This window comes from Lontra canadensis, unplaced genomic scaffold (assembly GCF_010015895.1).
Source record: "Lontra canadensis isolate GAN:19392208 unplaced genomic scaffold, GSC_riverotter_1.0 scaffold24, whole genome shotgun sequence".
Classification (NCBI taxonomy): domain Eukaryota; kingdom Metazoa; phylum Chordata; class Mammalia; order Carnivora; family Mustelidae; genus Lontra; species Lontra canadensis.
This window is the reverse complement of record NW_022631018.1, coordinates 910,862-932,822: the sequence shown is the minus strand read 5'-3', so window position 1 is coordinate 932,822 and position 21,961 is coordinate 910,862. Positions and strand designations below refer to the sequence as shown.

Below are 21,961 nucleotides of genomic sequence, written 5' to 3'. Positions count from 1 at the left end.
CTACCACATGTAAGGACCTCAATAAAGCTCTAAAATAATGTAATTTCTTATCACAAATACCAACCTACACTGACATCGACATCGCTTTTCAGCTTTCAAAGAACATTTCTGAAGTATCTAATTCAGTTGTTGTTCCTCTTTTTATCCATTTTATACATGATGTTCTCAGCTAACATGAGGACAGGAACTGTGACTTCTTTAGAATCCCAGCACCTAACACAGTACCTGACAAAGGAACCAAGTAGGTTATTCATGGAGCTAGATTACTGAACATTCCTAAGAGGGCAATACTGACAGGCACCTTCCTGCATTTGTAAGTGATGAAATCATAAAGAACAATAAACTGATTTTCCCAAGGTTCATCAAAGGAAAGTAGAGACTGATATACCTACGTATTTAAGCAAAATGGAAAAAGCCAGAAAGGGAGGTATCAGAAGGATACAATCACGTGGACACAGTCAAAAGAAGACTTGACCAGAAGGATCAAGGGCAGGGAAGGAGAATGGACAAGTTGTAGTAGAGGCTGTTAGTTATCAACCCTTTCTTGTTTTCCTAACTCAGGCCTGCTCCCTCAAACTCAGATGAAGTGGCTGGAGTCATCTGGACAATGAATAGGAAGGTCACAGCCTACAAAATCAAAAGCACAGAGGCAGAAGGGACCAGGGTCCTGGGAGGACCACAGAGTCACCGTAACCATTCTAGCCTTCCCAGTTCTAAATCATTTACATGGAAGGGCATTACACAAAGCCACAATTATTTGTGTTCATCTTATGTTAGTCTCCTACAGCACAACCTAACCTCAACGTACATAATAACCAAACAATTTCTGGGCAGGAACAACTTAAGAGACTTGTCGCTCCAGCAGTCTGCCAATAAATCAAATAGATTGGCACTATCTAACCACTCACTTTTTTAGAAGAGGTTACTTGGATGAGCAATAAACCATAAAGAGAAGTCCTCATTTGCAGACATGCCATCTGAGCCTTACTCATTATGGTTTGCTCATTTAATAGTTAGGCAACAGCATAAGGTACTGATGTATCAAATAGGATCTTAAATGCCACACCAGAAGGAAATGAAGTATGTTGCAATAAATATGTGTTTTTAAGAAATAGAAATAGGAAGTAATTTTTCATCCCCTCACATTAGATCTAGCATTCCCTCTATAAAGTTGTATGAATTAATGAAAGTTCTACAAATATTCATAGTATCAAGGCACTCCCTTTTAACTCTTCTCATACGCGCTTTTCTCAGAAACTGTCCTCGGTGGTTAGACCAGGGCGATACTATATGGCCCTGCCTTTCTGGCCAAAACCCAATTCTCTCTCTCTCATAAATCTGAAACTCTGAGAGGAGACTGAAAATCTGATTAACGGAAAAATTCAGAAATACATGAACTCTTGCTATTAAAGCCTTTCCATTTCCAAAACGTAAGTGTTCAACTTCTGGGGTTCTATGAGATACATTAATATCTTTCAAATGTTTCCTTTTATCCTTAAGCCAGAAGTAGGTTTCTTTTATTTACAACCAAAGAAACGGTTTCAAATCGTTTCATTAACACAATGTTAAAACAAAGTTAATTTATCTATTAACAGTAAATTGGTTGGGATTTAATCACTTGAATCTCCCTTGGACTGTTGCAAGAGCTTTTAAGTCTTATTATAACACAATTCTAAGGACTTCAAAAGGTCATGAGTAAGAATTACATGGGGGCACCTGGGTGGCTCAGTGGGTTAAAGCCTCTGCCTTCAGTTCAGGTTATGATCTCAGGGTCCTGGGATCGAGCCCCGAATCGGGGGTGGGGGGGGCGGGGGGCGAGGGGGGGCGGGTCTCTGCTCCGCGGGGAGCCTGCTTCCTCCTCTCTCTCTGCCTGCCTCTCTGCCTACTTGTGATCTCTGTCAAACAAATAAATAAAATCTTTAAAAATAATAATAATAATAATAATAAAGAAATACATAATGTTGTATAATATGACTAGCACTGGATTTTTTAAATTCAATACTTAAAACTTTTTTAATGACAGACAGCATTTGTACCTAGACATGACCTTAACAGATTCAATCAGTTCAACTCACGAATTTCATCATCCTCTCTGTCATTTGTCTTCCCTTCAGTCTAGAGTTTCATACCTGACAACCTTTCCACACCTTTCTTTAATACGAGCTCTTCTATCTATATCTCAACTTTTAGAAAGTTCTTTGTTGGTTGCCAAATTTTGCAAATAAGCATATAGGACACTCAGTTAAATGTGAATTTGATAAACAAATGACCTTTTTAGTATAATTATATCTCAAATGCTGCATGATAACTAAAAAATTATTTATCTGAAATTCAAATTTGCTAAGTATACTATATTTTATCTGAGAATTCCAGTTCTGGGGAGCTGAAAGAGTTCCCCAATAAAATCTACAGATTATCCATTTCCTTGACACCAGGAAACAGTGAGTTAGGAGCAGAAGTTTAGATTAGTTATGCAATGACGCAGACTACTGGAGCTGAACAGAACCCTGGAGATAGTCAGAACCATGTTTTCACCTTAAAGATTAGGGGAGGGGCGCCTGGGTGGAAGCCGCTGCCTTCTGCTCAGGTCATGATCTCAGGGTCCTGAGATGAGTCCCGCATCGGGCTCTCTGCTCAGCAGGGAGCCTGCTTTCCCCTCTCTCTCCCTCTCTCTCTCTGCCTGCCTCTCTGCCTACTTGTGATCTCTGTCAAATAAATACATAAAATCTTAAAAAAAAAAAAAAAAGATTAGGGGAAGATGGTCCAACCTAGTTGAGTGAGAACTGGGTCAGAACATGACTTCAAACTACAAATGACTAAGAAGATTTTTGATTTTCATTTGTTTTAAAAATTATTTCTAGGGGCAGCTGGGTGGCTCAGTTGGTTAAGCAACCAACTCTTGATCTCAGCTCAAGTCACACTCTTAGGGTATTAAGATCAAGCTCCGCCTTGGGGTCTTCACCAACACAGAGCCTGCTTAAGATTCTCTCTCCTTTTCCCTCTGATCCTCCCTGCCCCTCTTCCTCTCTGAAAAAAGAAACACCGTTATTTCTAAAAGCCCACAAAAGAGAAGAACAAGTACATTTCATGGTCTCCAAATAATATTCACATACTGTCAACCTCAATGGTCCTTTCACATTAGTAAATATCAACCCATAAAAAAACGAATGTAATCATTTAGAGATCAACCTTGTAAATCAGGTAATTTAATTAAATTTTGCATGTAAACCACCTAGCACACGGCCTAGCCCATAACAGGACTGCTAAATGGAGTTCCCTTCTCCTCCCTGCCCATTTACCCTATCTAGAATACTAGAATATTACAATAGCTTCCTATCTTGTCTCATCTCCAAAGTCCAAACATTATCTTCAACTTTGCTATCAAAATAGCATTCCTAATATATCTCCCTCAAAAACATTCCAATTAATAAACAATGGTAGGATGTTCAATCTCATTAGATATCAAATTACCAATTAAAACATTCCTAAGTCTGTAAGTTCACCAAAAAAATTTTGGTGATTAGAAGTAAAAAGGAGGAAGGAAGGACACCATTTCAGGCTGGTACTTAGCAACTACAGAAGCAGCAGCATTTGAGCTAGAATTTAATGGATATGCAGTATTCTGACTAGTGAAACAGAAGTTACAAGTTTCAAGAAGAAAGAGCTTTATGAAGAGGGCATGAAGACAGAAGGGAAAAAATGCTTAACAATCTAGCCCCAGTTGTCCAACTGTATTTTTCTTTCTGTCACGCTCTAACAGGAGCACAGATGCCGATCAACTGAAGCGACATTTCCAAGAGATAGTCTAAACTTCCTACCTCCATACTTCTGCTCAAGCCATACCCTCCCTAACAACAGGAATCCACTTTTAGATTTACTGCTGAGCCATTATTCACTACAAACCATGACAGGTGGTGACAGAACCTTTCATTATAGCACTTGTACAGACATTCAACTATATCACAGTTCACTAAAATCAAGTTCTGCTGGTAAAAGCCAGAAAATGAGGGACACCTGGGTGGCTCGGTTAGTCAAGCGCCTTCCACTGGGGTCATGATCCTGAGGTCCTAGGATCTGCCCCACATCAGGATCCCTGTTCAGATGGGAGACTGCTTATCCCTCTCCATCTGCCTTGCCCCCGCTCATGTTCTCTCTCTCTCTCGTTCTCATAGAAGAAGCTAAAAATCTTTAAAAAAAAAAAAATTTTTTTTAAATAAATAAAAGCCAGAAAATTGAGAGTGGTGGGCAGGATGGGGAGAAAAAAGCAATCGGGTTCTTACGTGTAGGACGACAGAAGTGGCAGGATAGAACTGAGAAGGAAGGTAAATTATTCTTTAAGCAACAGAGCATCAAACACTTTCTCAACAAAATCCCTTACCCTAACTCTACATTCTTATTTCAGAACAGGAAGCTACTACTTACCTCTGCCTCTGCTGTCAACTGTATCTTCTTTGCCATCAACTGTTTTAAGTTAATCCTACCTAAGGAAAGAAAACAAGGCAGCTCTTAAGTTGATGGATATAGCTATTAACCAGCACTATTTAAATCATGAAGTTGAAAAACAAGCAAGAGGATGACTATGTAAATTATAATACAACAACAAAACATGATATAACTCTTAAAAAATGCAGCATGGGCAGTATCAATAGAAGGAAATTTATACATAAAAATGTTAAGAAGGACACCTGGATGGCTCAGTTGGTTAAGCGTCTGCCTTCGGCTCGGGTCATAATCCCAGGGTTCTAGGATTGAGTCCTGCATCAGGCTCCCTGCTCAGCAGGGAGAGCCTGCTTCTCCCTCTGTCTGCCACATCCCCTGCTTGTGCTCTCTCTCTCCAACAAATAAATAAAATCTTACCAAAAAAAATGTTAAGAAGAAAGAACAAAACTAGGTACACACAGTAATCAGAACTGTATTAATCGTATGATGCTTTAAGATCCAATTCTGACCATGAGAAATTAGACTCTGAATGGATCTTCCAACTGTGACTACAAAAAATGCACAAGCAACAGTAGAAAACTTGGATACAATGGACCTCATCAAAATTTATTCCTGCAAAGGACAACATGAGGAAAGTAAAAAGACAACCCACAGAACAAGAAAAAAAAAAAATTTGCAAATGTAATCAGGGATTTTTATATATATATATATTATATATATGTATAAAGAATTCTTACAACTCAGTAATACAAAGACAAGTAATCCAGTTTAAACATAGGCTAAGTATCTGAGCAGACACTGCTCCCCAAAATATATCCAAATAGCCAATACTAAGATACTCCATATCACTGCCCACCAGTAACACACAAATCACAACCAAGACAAAACAGCACTTCACGCCCACCCACGGTATGACTACAATCAAAAATAACAAGTGTTGGCCACTGTACACTATAAATTTATACAATGTTAATGTGTCAATTTGATTTCAATAAAGATGGGGGGAGGAAAAAAGTTGTTTGAGAAGAGTGTTATTTCAGGGACTGGATGTGATAGTTCTTTTGCCATACAATTAGGGAAGTGTTTATAAACACCTGTAACAAGAATATCTAGAAGAATGGTATCCACTTGGTAAGAATAAAACAGAGGTTTTGTTTGTTTTTTGTTTGGGGGCACAGGGAGTAAAAAAGGTGTTGGCCAGAACATGAAATTAAAACCCTCCTCCACTGCTAGTGGGAATGTAAAACGACGCTCTGAAAACCAGTCTGAAAGTTCTTCAAAAGGGTTAACAGAGCTACCACCCGACCAAATCCCAGTCCTAAGTATACACACAGGGAAATGAAACGTGTCCAGCCAAAAGCCTCAATATAAATGTTCATAGCTGCGATATCCATAACGAACTGAAAACAACTCCAATATCCATTAACTCAATAGATTAACAGAAAGTTTTTGATCCATATAATGAAATATTACCCAGCAGCAACAGGAGAGAAACATGAGACACACTTTAATATGTATGAAACCTGAAAACAGCTAAATGAAAGTCACAAAAAAACAACATATTGTAGGATTCCATTTATATGAAATGCAGAAGAGATGATTCCACAGAGACAGACAGAAGGTTGGTTGTTGCCCAGGGACCAGGGTAGAAGTGTGAGGAATAGGGAATGACTGCTAATGGGTACAGACTTGGTTTTCGCTTGTTCTTGCAGGGGGCGGGGGGGGGGGGGCGTAAAAATATTCTAAAATTCATTTCATTCTGAGATGCCTAGGTGATTCAGTCCATTAAGCATCTGCCTTCAGCTTAGGTCATGATCCCTAGGATGGAGTCCCACATCAGGACCCCTGCTCAGTTGGAAGTCTGCTACTCCCCCTTACTTGTGCTCTGATAAATAAATGAAGTAAATAAATAAATGATAAGTAAATAAAATTCATTTTGTTCTCATTTCCTTATTCTCAAAGATTCCTTTCTGTATACTAAGTCACATTAACATAGCTTCCTAATGTTCAATGAGGTTTAGAGTCAATTATTTTTTAAATTTATTTATCTATTTGATAGAGATCACAAGTAAGCAGAGATGAAGGAGGGGAGGGGAAGCAGGGTCCCCGCTGAGAAGGGAGCCCAATGTGGGGCTCAATCCCAGGATCCTGAGATCCTGACCTGAGCTGAAGGCAGAGGCTTTAACCCACTGAGCCAACCAGACGTCCTTAGAATCAATTATTAACTAGCATGAGCATCTTTTTCATGATTTTTTAAAGAGAAACTGATCTTCAATGTACTAAAATATTTCTAATTAGAATTTGTTGCTCCCATATACATTGTATATTTTGATTTATTACTGTCACAGATTTGCAGACAGTTCCTAATTTTCATACAGAATCACAGTACTATTATAATTTAAGCAAGCAGCAGACTGTCTGCCCTTTCAATATGGGTAGAGATTTGCCTTCACATTCATCAGTTTGTCTTCACACACAATTATCTTGCATAATTCATCCCTAAAAAAATTTTACGATACCTGGGTGGCTCAGTTGGTTAAGGGTCTACCTTTGGCTCAGGTCATGAATCTGGGGTCCTAAGGATCGAGCCCCGCATCGGGCTCTTTGCTCAGCAGGGAGCCTGTTTCTCCCTCTGCTTGTGATGGCACTCTAACAAATAAGTAAAAATCTTTAAAAAAAATGTGTTTTTAAGGTTTTTTTGAAAAATATCTAACTTGTATCCTTCCTACCTGGAGAAAGGAAAAAAACTGTTTAAAAAAAAAAATTGGGGGCGCCTGGGTGGCTCAGTGGGTTAAGCCTCTGCCTTCAGCTCAGGTCATTATCTCAGGGTCCTGGGATCAAGTCCCACATCGGGCTCTCTGCTCAGCAGGGAGCCTGCTTCCCCTCCCCACCCCCCACCTTCCCACCCCTACCTGCCTCTCTGCCTACTTGTGATCTCTGTCAAATAAATACATACTTTAAAAAATAAAAAAAAAAATTTTAAGTTTTTTCTTTGGCAAAACATTCATAGCTTAATGCAACACTTTTAAGGTAACTGAACAATTAAATAGTAATGCAAAAGCTAATGTCCATTCTATTAAACCTGGTGCCCATTAACAGTCACATACACTGCTCACTTTTCTTACTATAATAATCTGTTACTGGAAATTTTTGTTATGGTTAGATTTTTCTGAGTTACAGTTTTACTGGAATCCATTTAAGTTCGACATAGACTTATCTTGAAATGGTATATTTCATATTTTTTCAAAGCATATTTTCAAACATTACAGTATCTTTCGTTTTATATTTTTTTCAAAGCTTATTTTCAAATATTAATAGTACCTTCTTCCAGAAAAGGCATTTCATAATCTGATAGCAAATGTTACTTTATCATTTTAAGTGAAATGTAAAGTTACCTTTTGTACTATGGGAACCAAGGCTATCAGCCACCATCATGTGTAGAGGCCTTCCACACAAATGAATAACAGAACAGACTGAGAGCTGTAACATGTGAAGTGGAAAACTAAAACTTCTAGCTCCCGAAGTCTTTGAAAAAACTGTAAGGTAACTTATCATTTTAGTAATAATTTTTAAATGAGAATTTATATTTTCTCATCTATTCTCCTTGGCAAAATCTACTTGAGTATTTTTGTGTCAACAATTGCTACTGCATATTATACTTACAAGAAGAGTGAAGGGTACTCAAAGTTTTAAGTAATTTTCCAGAAATATTTACTTTGTCAGTGCTAAAACGAAAACCACAGGCCAAAAATGGAGTTGCACATGGTAGGACAAGTCACCAAAACCAGGAATCTAACCTACTTAAATTTGCAACCACTTCCAGAAATGCAGTTTTAACCAATCAGGAATTTTCTGGTCAGCATCGATGAGGTAACAGCCTGTAACATGGCCCTCTCCTCTGAACTCCCCTCTACTTGGCAAATGGGTGATGTCCAGGCGCCTGGGTGGCTCAGTGGGTTAAGCCGCTGCCTTCGGCTCAGGTCATGATCTCAGGGTCTTGGGATCGAGTCCCGCGTCGGGCTCTCTGCTCAGCGGGGGGCCTGCTTCCCTCTCTCTCTCTCTCTCTCTCTCTCTCTCCCCCTGCCTCTCTGTCTACTTGTGATCTCTCTCTGTCAAATAAATAAATAAAATCTTTAAAAAAAAAAAAAAAATGGGTGATGTCCAATTCATGAATCAATTAATAAAGCCAATTAGATTTCAACTTCTCCCAGTTGAATTTTCTTTTTAAGATTTTATTTATTTATTTGACAGAGAGAGATTTTGACAGGGAGAATTTTTCCTCACAGAGAGACTACTCTCTGAAGGCCTCACTCAGAATGACATCAAAGCTATCTAGTGGAATGGGGCACCTGTCTGCCTAAACCGGTGGAGCGTGTGACTCTTGACTGATCTCGGGTTTGTTGAGTTTTAGCCCCATGTTGGGTGTAGAGATCACTTAAAAAAAAAAAAAAAAAAAAATTAAAGTTTACCTGGGTGGCTCAGTTGCTTAGGCATCCAGTTCTTGGTTTTGGCTCTGGTCATGATCTCAGGGGTTGTGGGATCAAGCCCTGCATAGGGGCTCCTCACTCAGCACAAAGTTTGCTTCAAAGATCCTCCCCCTCTGCTCCTCCCCCCATACACCCAACACCTCTCACTCTCTCTCTCTCTCTAAAGATAAATAAACCTTAAAAAAAAATTTTTAGGGGCGCCTGGGTGGCTCAGTGGGTTAAAGCCTCTACCTTCGGCTCAGGTCATGATCCCAGGGTCCTGGGATCGAGTCCTGAATCAGGCTCTCTGCTCAGCGGGGAGCCTGCTTCCTCCTCTCTCTCTGCCTGCTTCTCTGCCTACTTGTGATCTGTCAAATAAATAAATATAATCTTTAAAAAAAAATTTTTAAAGCAGCATTACAAAGCTATATAGTAGGAAAAAATGTATTAAAAAGCCAATTCTAGGGTGCCTGGGTGGCTCAGTTTGTTAAGTGTCTGCCTTCAGCTCAAGTGATGATACCAGGGTCCTGGGATCAAGCCCCACATCGGAATCCCTGCTCAGCCGGAGCCTGCTTCTCCCTCTGCCTCTGCCTCTGCCTCTCCCTCTGCCTCTGCCTCCCGCTCCCTCTGCTTGTGCTCCCTGTCTCTGTCAAATAAATAAATAAAATCTTTAAAGGAAAAAAAAAGCCAATTCTACTTATTTTTCTTCACCTTAAAATTAATTTCATGTAATAGTCAAAACAAAGTTACTTTCTTACTACCTCAAAATTTAAAAATCAAATGTCATAAAAGCCAAAAGAATAAGTCCTAAAAGCTAACATCCAATGATTAAAGAACAGACATCCAACTACGTAAGTCAAGTCAAGGTTTCTAAGTTTCTAAAACACTGACCCTGAAATAGTGATAAGCCAGGACTGAGAGTCATACGAATACGACTTCTGAAAGATCTGCCTAGGTCTACTAAAATCACTAACTGATAATATCTAATGAGTACACCCAAGGTTAAGTCCATAAAAAAACTAGTTTACATTTTGTTTTCTCCTAGCCTTCTGATCTCCAACAAATCAGGCATCCAACATTTACCTTTGTGAACATTATCTAACCTTTGTAAAGTCTACAATATTTAATTGAAATATCACAAATTTATTCCCTGAAGTATCAAAAGTCTTATTTTAACCATTTTTTAAAAGATTTATTTATTTATTTATTTTAAAGATTTTATTTTTTTTTATTTTATTTATTTGACAGAGAGAGAGAGAGAGAGAGAGAGATCACAAGTAGGCAGAGAGGCAGGTAGAGAGAGAGAGAAACAAACAGGCTCCCCGCTGAGCAGAGAGCCCATGTGGGGCTCCATCCCAGGACCCTGAGATCATGACCTGAGCCAAAAGCAGAGGCTTAACCCACTGAGCCACCCAGGCGCCCCGATTTATTTATTTTAAAGAGAGAAAGCACACACACATGTACCCAGTGAGGTGGGGGGAGGGGAGGTCAGAGACAGAGAGAATCCCAGACTTCCCTCTGAGCATGGAGGCAGAATCAGGGCTCCATCTCACAACCCTGAGATCACGACCTGAGCCAAAATCAAGAGTCTGTCTCATTTTAGTCAGTTTTGAGGAAGAGCTTTCTAAAATTATTATATGCTATATACCACCTTTAAAAAAAAAAAAAAAACAGACTAGGGATGCCTGGGTGACTCAGTTAAGTGTCTGCCTTCAGCTCAGATCATGATCTCAGAGTCCTAGGATGGAGCCTGTGTGCCCCCTTCCTCCCACCCCGCCCCCGCTCAGTGGGGAATCTGCTTCTCCCCGCCCCTGCCCCTCCTCCAGCTCATGTCCATGTGGGGGCACAGAAGACTATATATAAAATAAAATCTTTTTTTTTTTTAAAGATTTTATTTATTTATTTGACAGACAGATCACAAGTAGGCAGAGAAGCAGGCAGAGAGAGGAGGAAGCAGGCTCCCCGCCAAGCAGAAAGCCCAATGCAGGGCTCGCTCCCAGGACCCTGGGATCATGACCTGAGCCAAAGGCAGAGGATTTAACCCTCTGAGCCACCCAGGTGCCCCTATAAAATAAAATCTTAAAAAAAAAGGTTTTTTACTTACTGCACTGTTCTATCATAGCAATACCTCCAGTAAAACAGAGATGAAAGCAATCAGGACTACAATAAGCTCTTTTCAACTTGGGCTACCTCTTCACAACTTTGCACCAAAAATCTGCTTCCTGTAGCAAGCCCGTGTTTATACTATTCTGCCAAAGTCAACCTGAAGGAAAAGGCAGATAACCAAGCTCATTGAGTTGGTAACTCATTTATTCATTCTATCATATATTTGACTCATTAAATGAAAACCCACTGAGTACTCAAAATAGAGTAGTACACATGTACTCCAAACCCTTCCTTTAGGATCTCAGGAGAAATGTGCAAACATAGATAATTTCAACACACAGAGGACTGTGCGCTGGAGGGAGCTTTTGCAGAGTAAGTAAATATTTGAGCTGAGTCCCAGGTAATAAAGGAAAATCGTGGTAACAAGTGCTAGAAAGATTATTTCAGGCAGAGGAGAGAACATGAAGACATAAAAACCTGGGTCAAATGTCTCTCTAGATGCCACGCTTGCTTTGCTTTACAAACTAAGTTTAACAGGCTTTTTGCCTAATGTTAGCTTTTATCTACTCTTTTTTTTTTAAAGATTTATTTATTTGTCTATCAGGGCAAGAGCATGTGTGCATGCACAAGCAGGGGGAATACTACCCAGCTGAGCAAGAAACCAGATGCTGGAGATGCAGGACTCGATTCCAGGACCGAGATCTTGACCTGAGCTGAAGGCAGAGGCGTAACCGACTGAGCCATCCAGGTGCCCCTATCTACTCACTTTCTAAGTGACCAGTCACTTGCCAGCTCAGTGCTGTCCCAGAGAGATAGAATGTGAACCATGTATGTAATTTTAAAGTTTCTAGGAGCCACATTAAGAAGTGAAAAAGAGTGGTGCCTGGATAGCTCAATGGGTTAAGCCTCTGACTCTTGATTTCAGCGGAGATCACCATCTCAGGGTTGTGATATCAGGCACTGCACAGAGCATCAGGCCTGCTTGATACTCTCTCTCCTTTTCCCTCTGCCCCTCCAAGCCCCCCAGTGTAGGCACACTCACTCTCTCTAAAAAGAAATAAAGGGAGGGAGGGGTAGGTAGGTAGGTACAAGTGAGTTCCTGAAATGTGATATGTATTTTATAATTAGAGTGCTGACCTCAATGCAAACTAGCCACATTTCAATCACTTAACTGGCTGGACCACATCGAAGTACACTACTGGCTCCCACACTGAATGGTGTAGTTCTAAAATCAGGGGTTTTAGGCTTTGCAGGCCATATGGCCCACTCACTACAAACACAACAAATGAACATACAAGGCTGTGGTCGCCAACTCCTGTTCTAGATGGCAAATTAATTGTAAATTTGCCCAACAAAGCTGACAGGTAAAGTACAAGGGACTTTGTACATGCTAACAGACCATGGTCAACACTGTTGGCTGCTTCCCCAGTAAGGGCTGTGTTTCATTCCCCTTGCCAGAGACTGATTTAAGAACAGGCACAAGTATCTCCCAGAGTGAGGGCAGCATAAAGATGACCCAGGTGAGCTAGTTTACTGAGATGAGTTTAAAGAGGGCCCTTTACATGTGTGTACATGTACATGTGTGGGCAGAATTTAAGAAAAGCAACAAAAGATGGTGTGGAATTAATTCTACAGCTAGTAAAAAGTACCAGGGAAGCCATTCCCATCCCTAGGCCTCAAAGGACAAAGAAAGGAAACAGGGAAACCCAAAGAGAACCCCTTGGAGAACTGTTGGACAGGAGTGACGGTCACCCAGCAAGGAGGAAACCAACCAACACACTCCCCTTAATCTCTCTGCCAGTCCCCTCCCAACCCTACCCCAGCCCTTGCCCTCCCCCTCCACAACCACACCTTACTGATAACAGTCCATTCCCGGGAGAAGAGTAGAGAAACAAAAGGAAAATAGCTAGCATAACCTGTAATCCAATTATAGCCAAACTGGGGAATGTCTAGTTAAAATTTCATTGCTCTAAAGAGAAACATAGGGAAACAGTTTCTCTTCTTCTATCAAAACTGTTTTTGTTTTTTATTTAGACTGTTTGCCTTACCAGTTTTCTTACTCAGCCTAGAGTTACTAACCTCAATCATTTCATCACCACCACCAATTTCCTGGACCTACCACGCCACAGCAAAATCCCAGATACCACCCTCTACTTGCTTTCTCAGATTTCAAACGGCCACGCACTACAGAAGTAATTATTACAGAGATAATTTTAAAAATGGGCCCATTCTAAACTGATGCTGTCAAGCCTTAACCAGTCCTTCAATAAAAAATGAAATCTTCACCTTGGCCTCTTGATGAATTTAACAATCCTCACACCTGTAGCTCCATGTATTTTCCACCTTCCCCCAAGTCCAAGCCCTACCCAGCAACCTTCAGGTGATCACCTTGGATACTAACTCCTTAAATGTCTTCTTTCTTAACTTTAACTATCTCTGTTGTTCCTACCATCAGAAGAAGGCAGAGGCCATCTCCTCTTCCACACTAACCCTTCAAACTACTGCCCTGATCCTTCCTCAACCTTAGAGATACTGTTCAAATTGGAGCGCCTGGGTGGCTCAGTTGGTTAAATGTCTGCCTTTGGCTCAAGTCATGATCCCAGGGTCCTGAGATCGAGTCCCACATCAGGCTCCATCTTTGGGGGGACCTGCCTCTCCCTCTGCCTGCTGCTCCCCCTGCTTGCATTCCCTCCGACAGACAAATGGATAAAATCTTTAAAAAAGAAAACTAAGATTCAAAGAAATTAAGCACCTGGCCCACAGTCATATGGCCATTGAGTAACTGAGCCTGAACTAATACCCATCTACTAAACCCTAAGTCATGCAACAAGCAGCAAAGAAATAAAACAAATTTTAAAAAAAGAAAATCAAGGCCTATTATAGTGACTACCTTCCTAAAGACAACTAAGTTCTAAGCAGTGACTAATAACCATTTTTTCAACTTTCAGTTCTTTTAACAAACATCTTCTTTGTCTCTTTGTGGCAAGTACAGAATTAGCTAATGTGTAGGCACCGGCTAGCAGGTTTTTATTGCCTAGAGAAATTCAAACTCATTTTAGAATCCTGGTTATTTTGGGGGGTAAAAAAAAAAAAAGGTCTCAATGACTATGCCTTAGATCTTCATCCCAACTTCACTTCGCTCTCCACAGAAAGTAATCCAAGAGAGTAAGTGAGAGTAGCTTCAAGTCCGTAGGATGTTATGGTTACAAGTATTCCTTGAAAGAATCAATCATGTGTCAATCTTTTCTGTAAGATTTATTATTTGAGAGAGAGAGACAGAGAGAAATTGCTTGAGAGGAAGGGGCAGAGGGAGGAGGAGAGAGAGGAATCTCAAGCAGACTCTGCACTGAGCACAGAGCCCAACAAGGGGCTCAATCTCACCACCCTGAGATAACCACCAGAGATGAAATCAAGAGTCTCAATGTTTAAATGACTGAGCCACCCAGGTGCCCCAATCATTAATCAACCTTAACAGCAAAAGGGGAGATAGTATAATCCACCTACCACCTTCTACTACTCCACTGACCTCAAAAATCTGAAATTCTCAACTAATTACATGTCTGTACTAACGGCACAGAAATAAAAACTACAAATGAGGATCAGCATATAAGTATTCATACAGCATAGGTTTTAATAGATACTATTGAAAAATCTGCTAGCCATTTTGGAAAACTGAAAAACTAGATTCCTAATTCATTTATTATTCAAAATAAATTTCATACAGATTAAATATTTAAGTACAAAAAGCCCCAAAAAATAAGTAAAAATTCATGTTTTCCTTCTTTATAATCTTGGATGATTCCTAAGCATAACAAGAAATCTAAAAGCAATAAAAGAACATTTGGTAATATAAATACTAAACAGGCATAGCACACCATAAGCCAAGTCAAAAAACAAGTAGCTAGTTTAAAAAGTATGCACGTATAGGACAAAGATTTATTTCCTTAAAATGTAAGTTATTTAAAAGAAAGGGGCACCTGGGTGGCTCAGTGGGTTGAGCCTCTGCGTTCAGCTCAGGTCATGGTCTCAGGGTCCTAGGATGGAGCCCTGCACTGGGCTCACTACTCAGCGGGGAGCCTGCTTTCCCCCTCTCTCTGCCTGTCTCTCTTGTGATCGCTCGGTCAAATAAATAAATAAAATGTTAAAAAAAATTAAAAAGGAGAAAATAAAAGAAGAAAAATGGGCCATCTAGGTAGCACAGCTGGTGAGTCTGCCTTCAGCTCAGGTCATAATCGAAGGGTCCTAGCATCAGCCTGCATCAGGCTCCTTGCTCAGCTGGGGAGTCTCCTTCTCCCTCGGCCCCTCTGGCCTGCTCATGCTGACTTTCTCTCTCCCAAATGAATAAATAAAATCTTTTAACAAATGAATGAATGAGTGAAAAATAGCAGCCACCAGGTAGGGAACAAAAATGTGCAGAATATGAATAAGGTTTTCAAAGAAAAACAGTCAATAAATGTATGGAAAAAGTTCTCTACCTCACTTATAATTTATCCTAAGAAAATTTATGCTATATGCTATACTGTTCATCACCCATCAAAACTAGCAAAGTTTAAAAAAAGACGGGCAAAGACATACTGGTAACTCTATGGGAAAAAATACACGTGAACAAGTATAACAGTTTTAAAAAAGATTTAGTAATACCTAAATTTGTGAACTTAAAAAACTCTTTGATCCAGAAATTTCACTATTAAGTGTCCTACGAGCACACCAGCACAAGTCAGCAATGTTATTGTTTCCAGAATGCTTCCTGCAGGGCACCTGGGTGGCTCAGTCAGTTAAACATCTGTCTTTGGCTCAGGTCATGATCCTGGGGTCTGAGGATTGAGTCCTGCAGCAGGCTCCTTGCTCAGTGGGGGGGCTTCTCCCTCTGCCTTTCTCTTTCTCTCATGAATAAATAAATAAAATCTTTAAAAAAAAAGAAAAAAAGAAAGCTTCCTACAGGACTGTTTAGGATACTGAAATGCTGGATACAACTGAAATGCCCATCAGTGATGCATTAAGTTAAATAAATTACCAAGCATCTGTGGAACAGAAATACCCACATACATACTTTTAAAAACTCACACTTAATGTATACTGAATAAAAAGACATCTAAGATTTACTAAGTTTAGAAATGCAAACTACAGGAGATTCCCAAATATGATTCTACAGCAGGAAAAAGAAAATGATTGCTTAAAGAAAAGAGAATTATTACTGTATAATGGTCTCTAGTGTTTGAATTCTTTCATGTATTACTTTAAATTTAAAATTTTATAAGCACATTCCAGCAACTTGTCTTTTAATGAAACCAAACAATCTTGTATTTCTAATGGAGGACTAATAGCCCCAAATTAGAGGCCCCTGGGTGGCTCAGTCATTAAGTGTCTGCCTTCAGCTCAGGTCATGATCCCAGGGTCCTGGGACTGAGTCCCGCATCAGGCTTCGTGCTCGGCGGGAAGCCTGCTTCTTCCTCTCCCATTCCCCTTGCTTGTGTTCCCTCTCTCGCTGTGTCTCTGTTAAGTAAATAAATAACAGCATTAAAAAACAACAACAACCCAAAAAAAAAAAAAACCAAATTATTTAGAATGGGGACAAAAGATTGAGATTTTAAAGATGTATTCTGGCCAATCTACAAAAGTAAATGGACATACCAATCACAATTGGTCTATAATTTTTTTAAGCTATAAACAGGTTTCTATTCTATAATTGAAATAATCTAGAAACACTATTCCTCAACCAGACTTAACTTCGGTTTTTCTTTTTATCAACATACCTGTTATCAACTGTGTAGGTGGGCTGCCACACACAGTAAGAGAATGAACCTGCTTATGATTAAACTTTCACAATGCCATTATCTTATTTTCAAATCAGGACATAATTTGTGATAAAAAATGCAAGATTTCACGTAGATTACATTTCTCAGCTGATGTATTAGATAATGAGGAATAAGTACAAAGCGTTCTTAGGAGCTGGGACGGCATCAATGAGAAGGTTAAGATACCTTAATGAACCTAATGCTATTTGCTCTCCTTGGTTTTGCATGAGGGAAAAGTTAAGCACTGAGAAGTAGTCTGTCAAAGACTGAATACACAGTAAGACTTAAAGCCCCATTTTTTGACTTCCTCCTGCCTTTCCAATTGTCTTCGCATCCATGAAAACCAAGTACAAGCCCATCTATACCACCTCCCCCCTCACCTCACCAATCCTCTAAAAGCAAACAAAACACCAATACTTAACCAGTCTCTGGTCTTCAACTCCATGCCTTTGCAAACTCATTCCCTACTTTCGGCTGGAAGCCGTCTCCTGGTCTCTTCTTCAAAGGCCAAATTCTACTTCTGTGAGACACTTCCCTCCATTTTAGAGCAAGCCTCGTCCCCAACCACATTAGTGTTTGTTCTATACCATTCAGTCACTATTAATTTACTTAACTATTATTTATAACATGGGACTTTCTCTTTAGTATCTTATTCACCTAAACCCCCCACTAACAAACCTGGTACAATGCCTTATTCATACATCTTAACTGTATGTTAACGGTACTTAACTGACATCTGATTAACCTGTTGGCTAGAAGGCAGTAAACCACACTTCCATCTCAGATATACGTGTGGATAGGAGGGCATAATTAATGACTGCTAAGAGCAATGTGTTGTTTTTGTTTGTTTTTTTGAGAGACAGCGAGAGAGAAAACAGGGAAGGAGCAGAGGGAGAGGGAGAGAGAGAATCCCCAGCAGACTCCACACTGAGCAGAGAGATCCACAATGGGCTTGATCCTATGACCCTGAGAACATGACCTGAGCCAAAACTGAGTCAGGTGCTTAACCAACTGAGCCAATGAGGCACCCCTTGCTGACAGCAATTCTTATTCTAAGAACTTAAAATTCCAAGATTGAAACTTTTGATAAAATTATTAAAACTATTTAGATTCCAGAATGTTCCTGGTAGAACAAAGATTTAAAAATGCTAGCTTTGGGTGCCTGTCTCAGACAGCAGGGCATGTGATTCAATCTCGGGATTTTGAGTTCAACCCCCATGTTGGGTGTAGAGATTACTTGAAAATAAAACCTCAGGGACAAAAAAAGAAAAAAAAAGCAAGCTCTTCCCTCAAACTTTTCATCTCTACACATTTCTAGCAAGTAGACCTTAAAAACTGTCAAAATTGGGGCACCTGGTTGGCTCAGTGGGTTGGGCCTCTGTCTTCGGCTCAGGTTGTGATCTCTGGGTCCTGGGATCGAGCCCTGCCTTGGGCTCTCTGCTCAGCAGCGAGGCTACTTTCCCCTCTCTCTCTGCCTGCCTCTCTGCCTACTTGTGATCTCTCTCTGCCCAATAAATAAATAAATTCTTTAAGAAAAAAATTTTGTTGTGATCTCTGTCAAATAAATTAAAAAAAAAAAATCTTTAAGGTGGCGCCTGCGTGTCTCAGTGGGTTAAAGCCTCTGCCTTCGGCTCAGGTCATGATCCCAGGGTCCTGGGATAGAGCCCCCATCGGGTTCTCTGCTCAGCAGGGAGCCTGCTTCCTCCCCTCTCTCTCTGCCTGTCTCTGGCTGCTTGTGATCTCTGTCTGTCAAATAAATAAATTAAAAAAAAAATCTTAAAAAAAATTTTGTCAAAGTTGACTATGTATTTTCCCCATCAATACATTGTTACAATTTGCAGTTCTATACCAGTTCCAGGGCCTGGAAACATATAGGGGTAGGACCAGGAAAAGTATCTCATTAAAAGCAAAAGACAATTACTGACCTCATTTTCTTTCAAAATAGTCAAGTTGTACTTCATATCACATTATTTAAAAATGAGTGTACCTCGGGCACCTGGGTGGCTCAGTCCACTGAGTGACAAAGTCTTGATTTCGGCCCATGGGGTCTGGGTCCTGGAACCAGCCCCACGTCCCACTCTGCCCTCGGCACTCAGAGTCTTGCTTGTGCCTCTCCCTCCATGCTGCCCCTGCCACACACACACTGTCTTCTCTCTCAAATAAATGAATAAATAAAATATTTTTTTAAGATTTTACTTATTTGTCAGAGAGTGAGAGAAAAAGAGACAGAGTGTACAAGTAGGAGGAGCAGCAGGCAGAGGGAGAAGCAGGATCCCTGCTGAGCAGGGAGCCCAATGTGGAGCTTGGTCCCAAAAGTCCTGGGATCATGACTTGAGCCAAAGACACTTAACCAACAGAGGCATCCAAGCATCCCTAAATAAAATCTTCTAAAAATATAAAAACAGAGGCACCGGGTGGCTCAGTCGTTAAGCACCTGCCTCAGGCCCGCATGTGGCTCCCTACTCAAAGGGAAGTCGGCTTCTCCCTCCCTCTCCTACTCCCCCTCTGCCTATGTTCCCTCTCTCTGTCTCTGTCAACTAAATAAATAAAATCTTTAAAACAAACAAACAAAAAAACCCACACAGTATTTTGTTTGCCCTCTTAGAATTTGAAACCTTTTCAGGATTATTTTTAGCATTTTTTTTTTTTTTAAGTTAAAAAGCTGTCAAAGTCAGGGTGTCTAAGTGGCTCAGATGGTTAAGGGTCTGCCTTCAGCTTGGGTCATGACCCCTGGGTCCTAGAATCAAGCCCCCCATTGGACTCCCTGCTTGGCAGGGAGCCTGCCTCTCCCTCTCCCTCTGCTGTTCTCCCTGTGTGTGCTCTCTCACTCTGTCAAATAAATAAAATCTTTAAAGCAAATAAATTTTAAAAAAAGAGTTCACATCATCTATGATGGGAAAAAGTTCAAAGTAACTGGCACTCACATTTTGCTACTACAAGTGCATTATTTCCAGAAAGCCATTTGGCATTTATATCCATAAAACCCTCAGAAATACATATTCTTTTGACCTCATTTCTAGGAATGTACCCAAAGAGGAACTGTAAACACCTAAACTTTGGCTTATCTGCATTTTCTAAAGTAAACATGTTTGGCTTTTCCTGTAATGAAAAAAATGTGCTTTCAACCTACTCAGTTGTTCAAAGCTTTATTTGGACTGGCCAGTTTTAGGATTAGATGGGTATATTGAACAGGGAATGATTATAGAGTAACAATATTCAAAACTTTTTCTCATGTATTTTTGCTAAAGGAGTCTCAAAATTTCTTACAAAAGGCATTTCTCCAGATATTCAAATAGATGTATAGATCAAAAATACTGAAATTGAATAGAACTAAAATATATCAACTGAGCTGTTACTTGTGAAACACTTAAAACAATGCCTGGCACATGATAAAACTGATGCTAGTAGCTAGTAATAATATTAGTATATTGATTAAGTTATGAAAGTGAACAAAACAGCAAAATAAAAGGTAGTCAAGAATAAACACAACCTGTAAATTAGAAAAAGGTAGAGACCTCCCTCACCTGATTAAAAAAAAAAAACCCTACAGCTATCACAATTCATGGGAAGACTGAAAGCTTACTCCCTCCCTAAGGTCAGCAACAGGACAAGTTTGTTTACTCTTCCCAATTCTATTCAATATTGCACTGGAATTCTATCAAGTGCAAATAGGCAACAAAATGAAAAGGCATGCAGATTGGAAACAGAGAAGTAAAACTACCTCTTCTTTGAAGATGGCACGATTTTGTACATCATAAATACTACAAAAACCATCCATGCAAAAAAAAAAAATGATTTAAGCTAACAAATGAATTCAGCAAGGCTGCAGGATACAGTATCAATATACAAACCCAGCTGCATTTCTATACAGTAGCAACAAACGAAGAAAAAGAAATCCATTTACTTCCAGGAAAGGGTTGAGCTCCTGTTAACACTCACTGCATGGCCACAGTGGGATCAGGTCTCTCCTGCAGGAATAGGGCAAATACACAGGTACCCTAAGTCCATCCGGGCTTTCGGGGCCCTAATCAGGACTCAGACTTAAGGGCCTCCTGGAACACGTCTGATGGTAACCACACCAGTGAACTCCCTGACATACTAGATGATTGTCTGAATGGGCCTCCTCCAAGTAAAACCAGGTTGCTGGAAGAAACTTTGCTAGGCCCTTCGTGGCGGCGGGGTGGGGGATGCTGACTGTCTCTCTCATTCTTCTTCCTGATAGATGTGGGGGCTTCTTCCTCATTTCCCAGGTTAATGGCTGTTAAGTGGAGCCAACTGTGGCTTGTCTACCTCAGGACAGGGACTCTAAGGAACATTCCCCAGCAGCTGGCAAACTCTGTTGCAGGAAGTTCCCTGTCTTCTCCAGCCTGACATGGACTACCTAACCCACTGAGCCACCCAGGTGCCCCAGGACAGAGACGTCTTTAAAGTTATCAGCATTAGGGGCACCTGGGTGGCTCAGTGGGTTAAGCCTCTGCCTTCAGCTCGGGTCATGATCTCGGGGTCCTGGGATTGAGCCCCGAGTCGGGCTCTCTGCTCAGCGGGGAGCCTGCTTCCCCCCTCTCTCTGCCCACTTGTGATCTGTCAAATAAATAAATAAAATCTTTCAAAAAAAAAAGTGAAAAAAAAAGTTATCAGCATTAAATGTGAAACTTTTATTCTGCCAAGGTTTGCTGAAGGTCAAGTATGCTCATGTTCTTTCTGTTGCAATGTGTTAGCAAAAAGATGACTAAAATGATGGTTAATTGTCCCATCAAAGTTCTTATAGGGAATTGTTAAAACAGGTTTCAAAGTCTTTGGGATTGAATTCATTGGACATCTAGGTCTTTTTCAAATAGAGTAATTGCTAAATCATTGCTTATTGGATGTGGGTTTGTGCTTTTGATTACTTATTGCAAAGAAACTAAGGGTATTTAAATCTGCTGGCAAACACATTTTGTGCTTAACTGGTTCATAAGTTTGCCATCTGAAGAATTCTGGTGCGACAGTTCACAACTGGTTACTACTTAGTCTTCACCGGAGACTGAGATTTCTAAGAGTGCAAAACAATTCTGTATGCAGAAAAGTAGGAGGTATGTAAGAAAGATATAAAGAATGGGAATCCACTTTTGTTGAAGGAAAAAGAAGTAAGTTAATTTTGTCCTAAACAGATGG

General features: G+C 40.2%; 1 protein-coding gene across 3 annotated transcripts in view; it reads right to left on the bottom strand.

Annotated features, from left to right (window-relative positions):
• The window catches only part of SOAT1 (sterol O-acyltransferase 1), a 72,562-nt gene that overhangs the window by 25,188 nt on the left and 25,413 nt on the right, over positions 1 to 21,961 (bottom strand). For all 3 annotated transcript variants that reach the window (XM_032862597.1, XM_032862599.1, XM_032862598.1), the window contains one exon: positions 4,423 to 4,481. In XM_032862597.1, coding sequence (XP_032718488.1) covers positions 4,423 to 4,481 — 59 coding nt within the window. The remainder of the gene's footprint in view (positions 1 to 4,422; positions 4,482 to 21,961) is intronic.